At 37.8% G+C, this 13,934-nt stretch overlaps 1 protein-coding gene across 1 annotated transcript in view; it reads left to right on the forward strand.

Annotated features, from left to right (window-relative positions):
* The window catches only part of LOC117425955 (cadherin-13), a 339,797-nt gene that overhangs the window by 288,356 nt on the left and 37,507 nt on the right, over nucleotides 1–13,934 (forward strand). The window contains exon 11 of the mRNA XM_034043295.3: nucleotides 9,655–9,797. Within this exon, the coding sequence (XP_033899186.2) occupies nucleotides 9,655–9,797 (143 nt within the window). The remainder of the gene's footprint in view (nucleotides 1–9,654; nucleotides 9,798–13,934) is intronic.

Here is a 13,934-nt window from a genome sequence, read left to right on the forward strand (position 1 = left end):
GTTCATTACGGAGCTGAAACACACTGGGACCAGACAAGGAATCAATAAAGATGAAGGAAGATTTCTTAATCAGGGAAGGACCGAGTCTTTTTCATTAGATTTCTATTTGTTGTACTTCCATCGTTATGTTTTTGCACTGAGGTTTATGGAAATAAAAATCATATCACTTAAGTCACATTAATCTCTATATTTCTATCTTTGAATGATAGTGGCTTTATGTTTCATTAGATACTTTATTTTAGTCTGGACATTTTTATTAAATATCCATAGATCAAAGGAATCTGTGATCATGAGCAAACACCCTCAACAAATGGCTTTGCTCACTCTTATGTTATTTACACCTATTTATTAACCTTGAAAACAGGCTGTCTTATTTGAAGTACTGTCTTTTGTGAATCACTGTGGATCTCATTTTTCTTCCTTGCTTCTTGCTAAGCAGCTTCAAGAAAAGAAAGCAATCCCCCAGGTTAAAAAAAAAAATCCTATAAATCTCACCAATATGTATCACCATCATTATTCATAAAAGACAAACACGTTATGATAAAAGTGTATTTGATTATATAATGGTGAAACATTTTTCAGCAGTTTATTAGTTAATTCTTATTTCAAAACTCGGTACAGGTCTAAAATATCACAGTTATCTTAAATGTTATATTTTGGCATGTTTTAAAATGAACTTCAGTCCTAAACGGTATAGACAACATGTCCTTAAGATGCCTTCTTTTATGTTGCATGGTAGCTAATGGTTTCCCAAAATAGAGGTACATTAATTATATATATATAGATAGATAGATAGATAGATAGATTTATAGTTACGCTGTAGTATTATTGTTTTTTAATATTTACTGCACTCACTTAGCACACAAATCTGTGATTGTGAGGATCCATACATTATTTAACTAAGTTATTATTTTGTTGTAAGGACATGTATTAAATAATGCAACACAAATGTAAGTACAGTCTAACTACTGTGTATTTAATATTTGAGATGTATCCCATTTAGCTCACCAGTGGTCAGAATTGTTTTAAAGAGGGATTTCCTTTTTTAATAAGCATGTTAATATGGAAATATATTAAAATGTTATGCCTCAGAATTTGTATTTGTGGACCATGACCATTTATTCTTTCTAAACACGTTAAACTATAATTGTCTAATGGTAAAGGGAAGCTAGCTAAATAACCTTAAAGGTTGCATCTTTTAGAGTTCTTCCCTCACTACATTTAAGGTCCAATTCAATTAACTTGTCTTTGCCGGAGGGAATTGAATTCAAGCAAATATTGTTCCATATTAGATTTATTTACTGCATGTACTTGGAATTCCTGCAAGCTAAATAAAATAAATGAATTCCAACTGCATGTCAGTTCAGCAGAGGGGATTTAATTGGCTCGCCTGTACACATTAATGGAAACCTCAACTTTTGAAAGAGTGAAGGGTTCAGGAATAATGCATGCAGTATTACGAAAGGTCACATTTCATTCCATTTTATGTTTGTTTCAGAACGCAGATTATGATACTGCCTCAGGTTTTTTCAGTAGAGTTAATGTCAGAGGGTGTACACTGTATGAGAAACCCAGTTGGCCTTTGGCATTGCCATTGGTGTCTCATTGAACTGGCAGAAACTGCAAAAGCACGCATCTCCCACTCCCTCTCCTGTTTATAACGCTCATCGGTTACAACGCTCATATTGTGTGTCCCCCGAGACCCGCTCGTTCCTTTTTCTCCTTAGTTACGTATGTTCTCAAGAAGATTCATTCCCTGGGGATGTAATTATTAAAGACTAAATGAGCACCAATAAACATTGCATTCCCTGTTGTGTTTGTTCACACAGCAAAGCATTGTGGAATACACTGCATGCTGGAAGATCCCAAGATAATGTATAGATGATCCTGCTTACTCCCAACTTGAGATAGACTCAGAATAGGTTGCTGAGTTCTAACATACACAGATCTTACTAAATAAAGTAGCCTTATTAAATCTATAAACCTTTGAGATGTCACAGCCACTGACTCATTGTGTGACCCTGAGAGAGAGAGAGAGAGAGAGAGAGAGAGAGAGAGAGAGAGAGAGAGAGAGAGAGAGAGAGAGAGAGAGAGAGAGAATTAAAGAAGTTGTCAAATGTCAGACATTGAGGATTAAAGGGAAGAAAGAGATCTGGCCAGCTAGGGGATTCCTGCCGCTTGGAGTTTCATTAATTTAAATTACTTTGAGACACTAAACCCCCCTGTATGATTCCAAATTTCTGGAAGAATGAGTTTCTCTATGACATGCTAATCTTACTGGTTATTAACAAACCTACAAAAGAGTATTGCATCGCTTACCTTCTTTATCATTGACCTCAGTGAGGTTTACCTGTGGAATGAAACAATCTTGCTGGAGCTCAGAAGCATGCTCATTATGGCTTATGAAATAGTTTTTATTTTAGTCTGAAAGCAACCTCTGCTATAACTGCAGTCAATTCTCGCTAATACGAATTTCAAAGGCCCAGCAAAAAAATGTGTATTATCGGTAATTTTTATTATCAGGAGCCAAATGCACACTGCCGTGTGTTTTTTTTAATTTTTTTTATAGAAGTTACAGTAACACTGAAATGAAATTCCAATTTCAGAACAATGAAAAGTAGTATACATTTAAAATGACTGTGTATTTTATTGAAAATACCACTGTAAGTGAACTTTTGAAAAGTATGCATTGCAAATGAACAGCACTTTTGATCACTGGCATTTTTAAAAGCAAAGCGTTCTCAACATCAGGGCATTGAACAAATCAGAAATGCTGACAACTTGCATCCAGTTTTGCTGTTCATAGACCTGTATTATAGTACCCACGTTTTTTAGAAAGGGTACAACAGCAGTGTCCAGCACCTGGGATTGAACCCAAAACCCCCTGGTCAAGAGGCCAAAGCCCTAACCACTACTCCACACTGCTCGCATTAAGAAATAAATTGCTTATTGGTAAATGTCTGAAACTATGAAGAAACAGATTTAGTGCCGTCTGTGTGCAATGCATGCCATTGCATGCCTTGAAATATATTTTGAAGAATATGATAATATGTTTATTTTACAACATTTTTTAAGTATATGATAGCCCAAGTAATCTTCTTGTTTTGTTGAGCAAGGCATGCAACACTCCAAGTGTGCACCTCACTTCCTGGTGGCCGTACGCAGGAAAATATAGGCTTGGCATGTAACTGTAGAATTGAATCATCTTTGACTGAACACTGAGTGGCTCACAAACTCTTGTCGTCAAAATCAAAATGGAAAACTTAGTGAAAAGTTTGTTGACTAATCTGTTTTAAAAACAGAAATTATTGAAAAGAGACGGCCAAAGCCAAAATTGCTGAATCACTATTAGTAGCCTACATTATAAGAATATGTTTTTATCTGTCATTTAAAAGTTGTTGCATACCTTGCTAAAAACTCACCGCATGCCCCTGAACAGATTGCTTTTCCTACATTTACCGGAAAGCGTACTGGTAAATGCAGGTATCTCATCGAAGAATGTATTTATTCCTGCGTATAAATTATTAACAAAATAATCATTAATGTCGACGAATATATTTATTTCTGCAAACACAGTAATGCATAATAATTCAACATGGTACTGAACAATATTGTGATCCACTTACACAGAACAACCAACATGCTGGTAAATATGCATATAAAACCATTCTCAATGGTATTGAAGGATATTGCACTGCAAATACATAGTAGTTTGATGAAAAATAACAATATTTATGCATGTAGGGTATCACAGTTTACCCTTGCCTGTCCATGTTGATCCTGGAGGCTAATGACAGTGTTATGGCAGGTGTTTCTGTTATTTTCTTGTCTAACCCCTGTGCGCCATCTGTGTGTATAATAAAATTGGTATTTAGTGTCATACCCATACATGAACTCTTGTTTTTTTGTTTTTTTTATATAAGATAGGAAGTACATTATACTATCTCTTAATTGAGGCATCCAGAAATTGTTTATTGCTATATTAATTAGGATTTAACAAATTTCAGTTGAAGAGAAGCACTTTGTTTCTTGCTGTATTATGGTAATAAATTGTATTTGATGTGCAGCATTGCAGAGATGTAATTATTTATGTAAATCTGAAGCTGCACTGCTTATTATCTTTAAGGGGTAATCACCACATTCTTTGCAATTAGCAGAGTGGCAAGACCTGGGAAATGCAGCATTATGTCTGAAGTTTACTGTTGCACAAAATGGAATAGGTGCCAGTAGATATGGTAATATGTGGATTATGTGTAATTAAAGTTGTGAATTATTTTAAAGCATTACAGAACACTCCTTGACATTTCGCTGCTTATAGTACTGTCTCAGTCTACTGCACATTGTTGCACATTAGTTTTAAAAACAATTGAGGTTGTTGTGATGTAATCATCTGGTACTAGGCATTGTTCAACTGGGGGTTTGATCCTGTAGTAGTTCAATGGTCCACCTCTCAAATAGGGTTGGAACAATAACCGGTTTTAGTGATATTAGCGTAAAATTGGTTTAGGCAAGATTATTTATTGTACTGAAATATCATGTTGATAATCATATTATTGGCAATAATTGTGTTTCTGACAAGCTAAAAGGATTACACGCCTACAGAGCCACACCTCTCTTGTGGGAGAGTACAGTGGTTTAATCAAACATGATTTCATTTTTCATGCAATAATGGATAATGAAAATTACATTTTCATCCAACCCTACTGTCAAATTTTTACATTTGCCTGGATATTAAACTAGATTTTGTTCATATACTATTTAGACAAAGCAAGTGTTAATACAACATCTGGAATATAAAGTGGTGGCCAGTGACATTTGGTTTAGTAGCAATTTTCTAGAAAGTTAAAGACCTACTTGAAGCAATAATGGTGCTGTGTAAATCTGTAGCAATACATGGTAAACACCATATAGAAAAAAAAACAATAAAGTTAAGTTGAAACCCAGCAAAAAAAACTTTGTGTGTTTGTGTGACTGTCATATAAACCCAATAAAACTGAAACCATATTCCACAGTGAAAGCTGCTGCTTCTTAAGGGTCTGTAGATCAGGTTCCTATTACCTATACTACAATACCATTCAGTTGTCTAGCAGCGTTTGAAAGAGTTAGCCAGCTAAGGAACTTGCTAACTAAAGAAGCCTGTAGCCAACACATTTTAAAAGCAGTTTACAGATCTGGAACTTCATCACAGAGATGACCTTAGCTCCCAGTCTCTGCTCCCAGTGCCGCAATATAGACATGCTAGCCACCAGGGGCCAGCCCTCTCGAGTGCGCAGTGTGAAGTCCCTGTGCAGACGCCTCAGAACTTGGCTATTAAATGGCACATCCACCCATTTCTGGAAATGCTGAACTTTGACAGAAGCAGTGAAGTCTGAGTGAAATGTTGAAATTGTTTTAACACATTAACACACCGCTAACCAAAGACAATGGCTTGGTTTACATGCACTTGAAAATGGACTCTACAGTCATGACTGAGTGACGTTGTCATGCGAATGCATTGTGAAACAGCAAAAGGAAGTCCTTTTGGCAGTGCGACATTAAGGGCAGGGTCAATCGCTTTTTCACGATAAAAATAGCTGTAAAAACCCATGTAAACCGGAGCAGGAATTGTGTTTGTGGCTCACGAGGTTTCAGCAGTTAAGATCCCCTTCTTCTTATTTACTTACGTAATCTCCAACAGAAAGGCCGTACAAAACATAGAACATAGACCCCCCACCACACACAGTACATTTATGGACTACTTCAACAGCAGAAGCGCCGCGGTTATACTAATTTCTGCTGAGGGCAGTCATTGTCATGGTATACACGGTATATATGGAATCTCTCCTACCTTGTACAAAACGAAGAAATTGATGGCTGCCAGGTCCAGTACAGATAACAGGCTTGTATATATATATATATATATATATATATATATATATATATATATATATATATAAAATTGTGTGTGTAACCACGCAAACAAGTAGGTAATCTGTGGCGTAATTCAGAATGTGCGCGACAACACGTGAATTAATTAATTTTGTTAAATGTTTTTATCTTCATGGTAACGCATGAAGCTCTCCTCACGATATTCAGAGTCGTTCTTTTCCTACTGAAGCAGACGCGTATATTTAAATATCCCCTCCCCTAAATGACTATGAATTAAGTAATCTGCATTGGTACGGACGATTTTTTTTTCCCTCCAAAATCGGCAACGCATTTCCTGAAAAGTACAGCAGACAGGTCGTGAGGAAAACTGTCATGACTTGTGCATGTAAACACCGTCAATGATAGTCTTGTGTTGTTTAAACACTCTCAAGATGATTTAATTTGTGGGGAGGATGTGTCGTGCATATACTAAAAGAAACTGGTAAAATGATTTGATACTCTAGAATTTGCATATGGAAAATGTTACTTGGTATCTGCTTGTGGAACACTGAGAGACCAGCATACCAGAGATGATAGCCTTGACACAGTTGCCGGAACAGGGCTGTGTGAACCAAGGGGTTCTGGATATGGAAACTACCTTGACTGAATCCTATACATGTGCTGAGCTTAACCCGATAAAAATCTAGTTTTACTTTTGCAGTTCAACAGTTCCAGGTAGGTGGGAAATACTTGAAGTAGTTTGGTATGCAGATAGCTTCGCAGAGAAGCTAACAACTCACCGCAGCTGAATTGGAGTTAAATCTCATCTTTTATATGTCTTTATGAGAATATTAATGGGAATTAACTAAGCAGTGAACTTTGAAACTTGTACTGTAGCACTCAATGAGCATATGCGTGTTCATAAGCCACTTAGTTGAATTGCACAGGCAGTGTTTCCTGGTTTCTAAAGGGTCCCGGATGAAAGGTTGAGTGGTTTTAATATCTACAGCTTTATGAAAAAATAAATAAATAGCATCTTTACAGTAAGGAGAGACAGACACTGGTGAGCTGTTGACTTTTTATTCCCGTACAGTTTTGCACTTTGTGGCTAATCCCTGGTATTCCTTAAAAAAAAAAAATGCAAAGGGCATTTAAATGTCACATACCTTTGTGTGAAATTAGCAAAAGAGAATAATTGGTTGGAAGTGAACTTGCCTTGTTACTCAGTTTTCTGTAGCTACTTGTTGTGTTTCGTTGTGACATTTCGGTTTCCTGTGGAAAGCAGACACGAAGGTTTGGTGTCAGTTATTTAAAGAAATTAGGTATTTACAGTATTTAATATACTGTTTTTTTTTCAATAATACATAAATACATTTACCAAACTTAGCTTTTTGTATATGGTATTTCCTTAATCTGATTAAAAGATGTATAATGTAAATCAGATCAATTTCAAATACATACAAATATAAATAAAAAAAACCCCACTAATGTTTTAATAATAAAATTCTGGAAGATGTTTATGCTATTTGTATTACTATGGTAAATCTCTTCTTTTTTTATATGTATCACTTCAAACTATTACAAATAAGAATTATACTGCACAACAGAGCACGTGAAACCATCAGAGTTTTATTTGGGAGGAGGAAGTCAAAAACAAGGGGTAGCTAGCATTCCACAGTGCTCAATGAATTAAGATGAAAGCTGGCTACAGAGAAAATGTAAACCTCAAAAGTAACAATTGCAGACAGGGTGAGAGAAATGAGGAACAGACCAAATGTAATGGCTTTTGAAGCTGTATACTTTTTTTCTTTAAAGCTTTTTCTGGCTTGGGAGCCCCAAGGTGTGATGATCGAGATAGCAAAAAGTTCCACATATAAAAGTGACAGGTCCCCCTTCAAAGTGTGGCACAAACTGTACTTCTCATGGTAGCCTACCAAGATCTTGCTGAGACAGCACCTAAGCAAACCTAAAGGGAGCACCTTCCTCACTGCCTCAGCGAGACTGCTCACTGTGCACCAAGGTCCTAAATGAGAGGGCTGACAGCTCCAATCCATCACACCAAGCCTGCTGTTAATCTGACCTTCTAGTTATGCAGTGAGAGTGACACAATGATGCACTGTTTAGCAGGTAAAAATGAGAGGACAGCTAGAGCATGGGAATACAAAGCAGTCTCAGAAAAGTGATTTATCTTTTTGCTCGTTTTCTTGATTTTTCTTTTGTGTCTCTTGTAGCTTTTTGTCTTGTAGTGTGTGCTGAACAGATAAGGGGAGTTTAAAGCAAAGGTGTGTGTTCTTGCCCTTGCCATAGCATGAATACAAATTATTGTTACTCACAGTTTTAACAGCTACTGTAGATGGCACAGACTGGTTGACAGCTTTAGTACTAGATTGCATTGGAGTGCTGAAGAGGCATTGCAAAATGCGAGCAATATAAAAATGGCTTGTATGAACGTAATGTGCATGTCTAACTCAAGGTTAGGTTATCTCAATTGGTTTCATGCAGGCTAGCCATTTGAACGAACATAACCACACTCTGACACCCAAGGGCGCACAGTGATACCTATAGCTAGATGGATAATGCCGTCTGTAGCGGTTATTATTGTTTTATTTGTTTCGGAAGAATCAGAAACCTCTGTTTGAACCTGCCGCTGCCACAGTGTAATATGAATCATTCAGCTCGGCAGACTGTCAGACACCAGCAGTATTAGCTACTGTAGCAGCTAAAGCCTGTCACTATAAGAAAAGGCAGCCTGATGGGCCAAACAAGAGGCTGCCTGCCAGACACAGTTTCCAAACCTGTACTAAAAGAAACATTTTAAATTAAATGGCAAACCTTTCAACAAGAGTTTCAAAGGTCTTCAATCCTGACTCTGGACAGCTTTCTGACTGACATGCTCTACACTATGCTATACAGTAATATACTATACTATACTATAATATACTATAATACTACCATGGAATTTGGGCAACCTGCAAAGGAAATGCATAAAATCACATTAGTCCCTGATTCCATTTTATTGGTTCTAGCACCAAATAAAAAATAGGGTATATGATTTTAAATGAATACAGGACAGGGACTGGAGAGATCTGTGTATGATGACTGCTGCCTTAATTCAGATATGGTGTGTCATTGAGACTATGTTCACAAATAAATAATCTAAATGCAAAGTACAACTTCAAAGAGGTTACACAGGTTGCTAAATATATTCATCAAGATCAGACTAAGTATTCTTTGGAGACATCAAAAAATGAACGGAATATAAAAATGGCATATAGGAATGGAATGTGTGTACGTGGGAGCCTCTTGCCCTTAAAATGTGGGCAGTTGTATTATATTGTTTAATACCCCTTAATTGCATTGTAATCAGTTTCTTAAATCTTATGTGTGTTATTTAATCCCAGAAACACCCCAGTAAATGTATTAAACATAATGGGCTTGTGGTAAAGGGATTAATATGAGGGGGATGTGCTGATACTAATGACAACTGTTACACCCATAAATTTTAACCTGGATAAAAAATTAAAAAAAAAGAAACATACTGCTTTAATAAAATGCAGTCATCCAGCCAGAACATCACAAATACAATATTGAGCGACTGTGATAGAAACCCATTAATTACAGTAAGAGAAGATTCAATTATTATTTTATTGTTTTCCGTTTTAGTTTATCTCCATGACAACCTCCCAATTGCAATTAATGTTTCCGCAACAGTGTTGATATATAATACAATCTGCATAATAACTAGCTTAAAATGTCTGTTTTATGTAATGTAGTTCTTTCTTTATCTTTTTTTTTCTTCTCTCATAGGTTCGCAATGCTGAAGGACCCAGCAGGCTGGCTCAGCGTTCACCCTGTCAAAGGAACCGTTAACACAACCGCCATCTTGGACCGCGAGTCTACCTACGTCAAGGACAACGCTTACACTGCCATCTTCATGGCAACAGACAATGGTAAGGCTGCCATTTTGAGTGTTTCTTTCAAGTGGGTCTCAAGCCATTTTTAAAACCTGAAACAGCAGTTAGTAAAAGGCACTAATATGCAACGGTAAGATGGCAGGCTATCCCGAGTGAATCGTAACAATGTGGGATTACTGTCATTTGGAAAGTTGGTATTCTGAAACGTCATTGCCAGTGTAACAGGGCAGGGTTGTGCTGTGTGAGGCATAGCTGATACCAGAGAACACTGACTCCTGCTGGCAGGATAAGGTAATGCAATATACATGAAAAAGGAGAATTGCTATATAGACTTGCGTACAGCAGGTTCCTGTCTTTGACAGTTTTCATTAACCAATTTTAATGGATCTTCTGATTTTGCAGCAGTGCTAACATAAATCCAAATGTACCCCCTGTATTATCAGTTCGTATTATACAGTATGCAGTTTTGCAGCAATACTTTGTACTGTAATTGTATAGGGAATGTATTAATCTACAGATCCAGCTATAATGAAATCAAGTTTGGTATTACATTACAGTACTTGTGTTGGTCAAAACATGTGTATTTTTTGCTTTAGGCAGCAGAATTTACAGTTTTATATTTATATACATTTAAGATTTTTGTTTAGTCCACTGGCCATCAACGTAGCCACAAAAGAATCTACTATCAGAAGAAAAACTTCACCAGGGAGCTGTTAAAAGTTAAAAACTCCCAAATATAGCTGTTTCTTTGAGAAATTCTGCATTTCCCAAAGAACGTGATGGATGCAGCTCTGTGTAGTTTGTAGCAGCTTTCCATACCTATGGCAAACATTTTCGCTAGACCATCACCTTTGTGTACCAAGGTTATGAAATCCATCTCTGCTGTAGCAACCTGTGTCTTTAGTGAGTCTCTTTAGTGAACTATAATAATTATCATTGCAACAATGACATGTCTATGGCAGTCTGGCTCAGGGAACACAATCGGTGCATGTCAGTGTTGTACTGGGAGGCAGTTAAGCTCTGAGATGCAATAAATTGCCCTCTGTCTGTAGATTCTTTACTTTAGCAAGTAGGGTGTGACATGTATAAAAATGTGGCAGCCTTTCCCTTGGGTGTGTATTGCAGTCTTGATCTGCGATATGTAGATGGAATTAAAACTCTAGGGGTGTGATATCATTGCCAATGTGTTCTTTCAAAGGAGTTGGTGAAAGATCCATTATCAAGTGCAAGGTATTCTATTAGCAACTAAGCATGGTTGCCACCCTTGCAATGAATAGAGACCTACAAAAAAGCTGCTCCCTGCTTTTTGTTTTGACCTTGAGGAAACTTTTTAAAATATTGTTACAAAGACAAAAATGCTCTTGCATCAGTACCCACTGTTTGCAATGGCTAGTTGCACAAGCACCTCTCTATGGCATAGGCCTATGAATACAGATAAAAAAGTAAACCGTTAAGGGTATATAGTTTCAAAACATATTTATCTATTTATTTATTTATTTTTAATGATGTTTGCAATTCTTCTAAGTGGTTGTGAGTTTGCCTCATGTAACTGGCAGTGTTGCGTGAAGCACCGTTGTTACTGTCGGTGAAATGAGACAAGGTTAAAAAAGCTCTAAAACCACGAATGCAGAGGAGCCAGGCTCTTTTGCATTGTGGTTACAACGTTTGCTTGTGGTGCAGGGGGTCACCGGTTCCCGCCTAGCCCCCTCCCTGCTTCACTTAGTATTGAGACTTTGACATGCTGTCCATGTGGTACTTTGAGGGAGTCTAAACTACCTGGACCACCAGGTCCTGTTTCTGAGTGCACAGAAGTGTAAATTACAGAAGACGGTTGTCACCAAGGACTTATTAATATAGAAAATTATGATGAGAGTCTCGAGAGTTGGTGGTAGCAGACTGAGAATTGCATATTCGTGCATCATAAATGTATTCAGTTAAAAATCTGTCGGTGGGCAGCAGTGTGGAGTAGTGGTTAGGGCTCTGGACTCTTGACCGGAGGGTTGTGGGTTCAATCCCCAGTGGGGGACACTGCTGTTGTACCCTTGAGCAAGGTACTTTACCTAGATTGCTCCAGTAAAAACCCAACTGTATAAATGGGTAATTGTATGTAAAAATAATGTGATATCTGTATAATGTGAAATAATGTATAATGTGATATCTTGTAACAATTGTAAGTCGCCCTGGATAAGGGCGTCTGCTAAGAAATAAATAATAATAATAATAATTCATATTGTTGACAGAACAAAAGCTAAATAATGGGCTGCGATTTCGCTCTTATTTTTCACTTGCTTAGCTGCAGGCTCTCCACGAAGCATGACTCTCCGAATGTTTGTTCAATCTTGTGTGGAGTTATTGCTCTTTTGTAAAAATCAATTCTTCACGACTTTGGGATATGTCATCCTGCGCACAGTGTGTACAGGGTGCTTGTGAAGTCGCTTGGAGATTTAACAACAGTGGTGAAGACAAGGTTTTGAGCACTGGAATCAGACCGGGGGTTTACAATTACAGCATAATTGCTTGCTGAAAGTACAATTTTGTTAGATTACAATTAGTTACAATTAAGCTGGAGTAATTGTAATTACAATTACACTAAAAAGTTACATAAATGGCTCCACACATTAACATGTTTACTCTGTTTATTGTACCAAGCAGTAATCACAGGCACAAATACAGTAACATACTCTACACCATTTTTTCAAACAAATGGGGTCACTTAAAGTGGTTTGAAAATACGAGAAGAATGTTCATTCAATGTAAAACACAACATGGAGCTGTGAATGATTGAGCTTGGAAAGGTGTGTAAACTGCAATTGATCACTCGTATGGTAATTACAAATACAATTATGCAGGTGGCCAATGTTCAACTACAATTACATTGTAATTGCAATTCATAACAAATTACACAATTACAAATATATTGAGCCCAGGTCTGAATGGAGTTCAGTCAGTGGAGTTACCATATGAGGTGCACCACACCCCCACGACTCGGACAGGCCCACAGGGGACGCTGTTTCCCATCCTTCGTTGTTGTACATTAGGGAAGCACAGCTTCTTCGTTTTAAAACATGTGTATGTTTGAAGTTGTTTAACTGCAATATTTTTTTTTACCTTTCAGCTGCTGTCTTGCCAGTAAATAAAATTTCAGTTTGAAGGTTTTCATCCTTCTGTAAATTCACAGATCTGAATGTGAAGTTCTTTACAAATAACACACATATCTATCAACTTCTGATCAGTCAGAGGTGCTGTCATTGAGATATTTAAATGATGTATCCCCAGCTATTTCACACAATCACTCACCGTCATGGGTTCATACTATCATTGCCACATCAGGAAACCTCAGATCTCTTCTGATCATAAAACAATTGAATCGGTGGCAGGTGAAAGATAAATTTGGCCGGAGGATTCGTCCGTGGGTGATAGACGGCTACCTGTGCGAGGCAGGCTGGAAAAACATGAACAGTTACGTGCATACCAGTGCTGCAGATAGGAAGTGGCTATGGGCCACCTCCCCCCAAAAAGACGAGGCCGCCAAACCATGAATGGAAAATAATAATGAATGATTAACGCACCCCACAGTGGGGCACTGCTACCTACCCCCCAAATATTGAAAAATGAATGAAAATGAAAGCTGAGACATGGCCCATCCCCCAGAGCATGACTGCGCTGGGGGAAAGAGCCCAGCCTCTCCAGCCCGACCACACACCCCACAGAACTAAATACAAACCGCTCAGCACTCAGGTAAGGAAAACCCCCCTACTCACATATTTTTAATTTTTAGGGGGAAACCTCAGGGAATCCGTGGCTGAGGGTAGCCCTTCCTCCAGGCTCAAACGGTCGACTTATGTTTCAGCTTCCCAACGTTTGACTGAGCGGCCGAAACAAAAGAAGCGACATGAGAGAATAACACTCTGAGCCTTTATGCACTTGCTGATGACGTGTTGGTTAGGGGTGGATTCTCCTTGCAGAAAAGCAACCAAGTTTACAATGTTTCATGAAATTCTTGGCAGGTTCAATGCAATTGTCTACTGAAGAATAGGGAAGCATTTCATTTAATAGGGACCTCCCATTGTTAAATATTCCACCGGCGACCTGGCCCTTTAAATCTTTTTACTCAGGCACTGTGAGTGACAGCCCCTGCTTGGGTGCCTGGGATGAATAATTTGAATGGGGTTT

The sequence above is a fragment of the Acipenser ruthenus genome, chromosome 20 (assembly GCF_902713425.1).
Source record: "Acipenser ruthenus chromosome 20, fAciRut3.2 maternal haplotype, whole genome shotgun sequence".
Lineage (NCBI taxonomy): Eukaryota > Metazoa > Chordata > Actinopteri > Acipenseriformes > Acipenseridae > Acipenser > Acipenser ruthenus.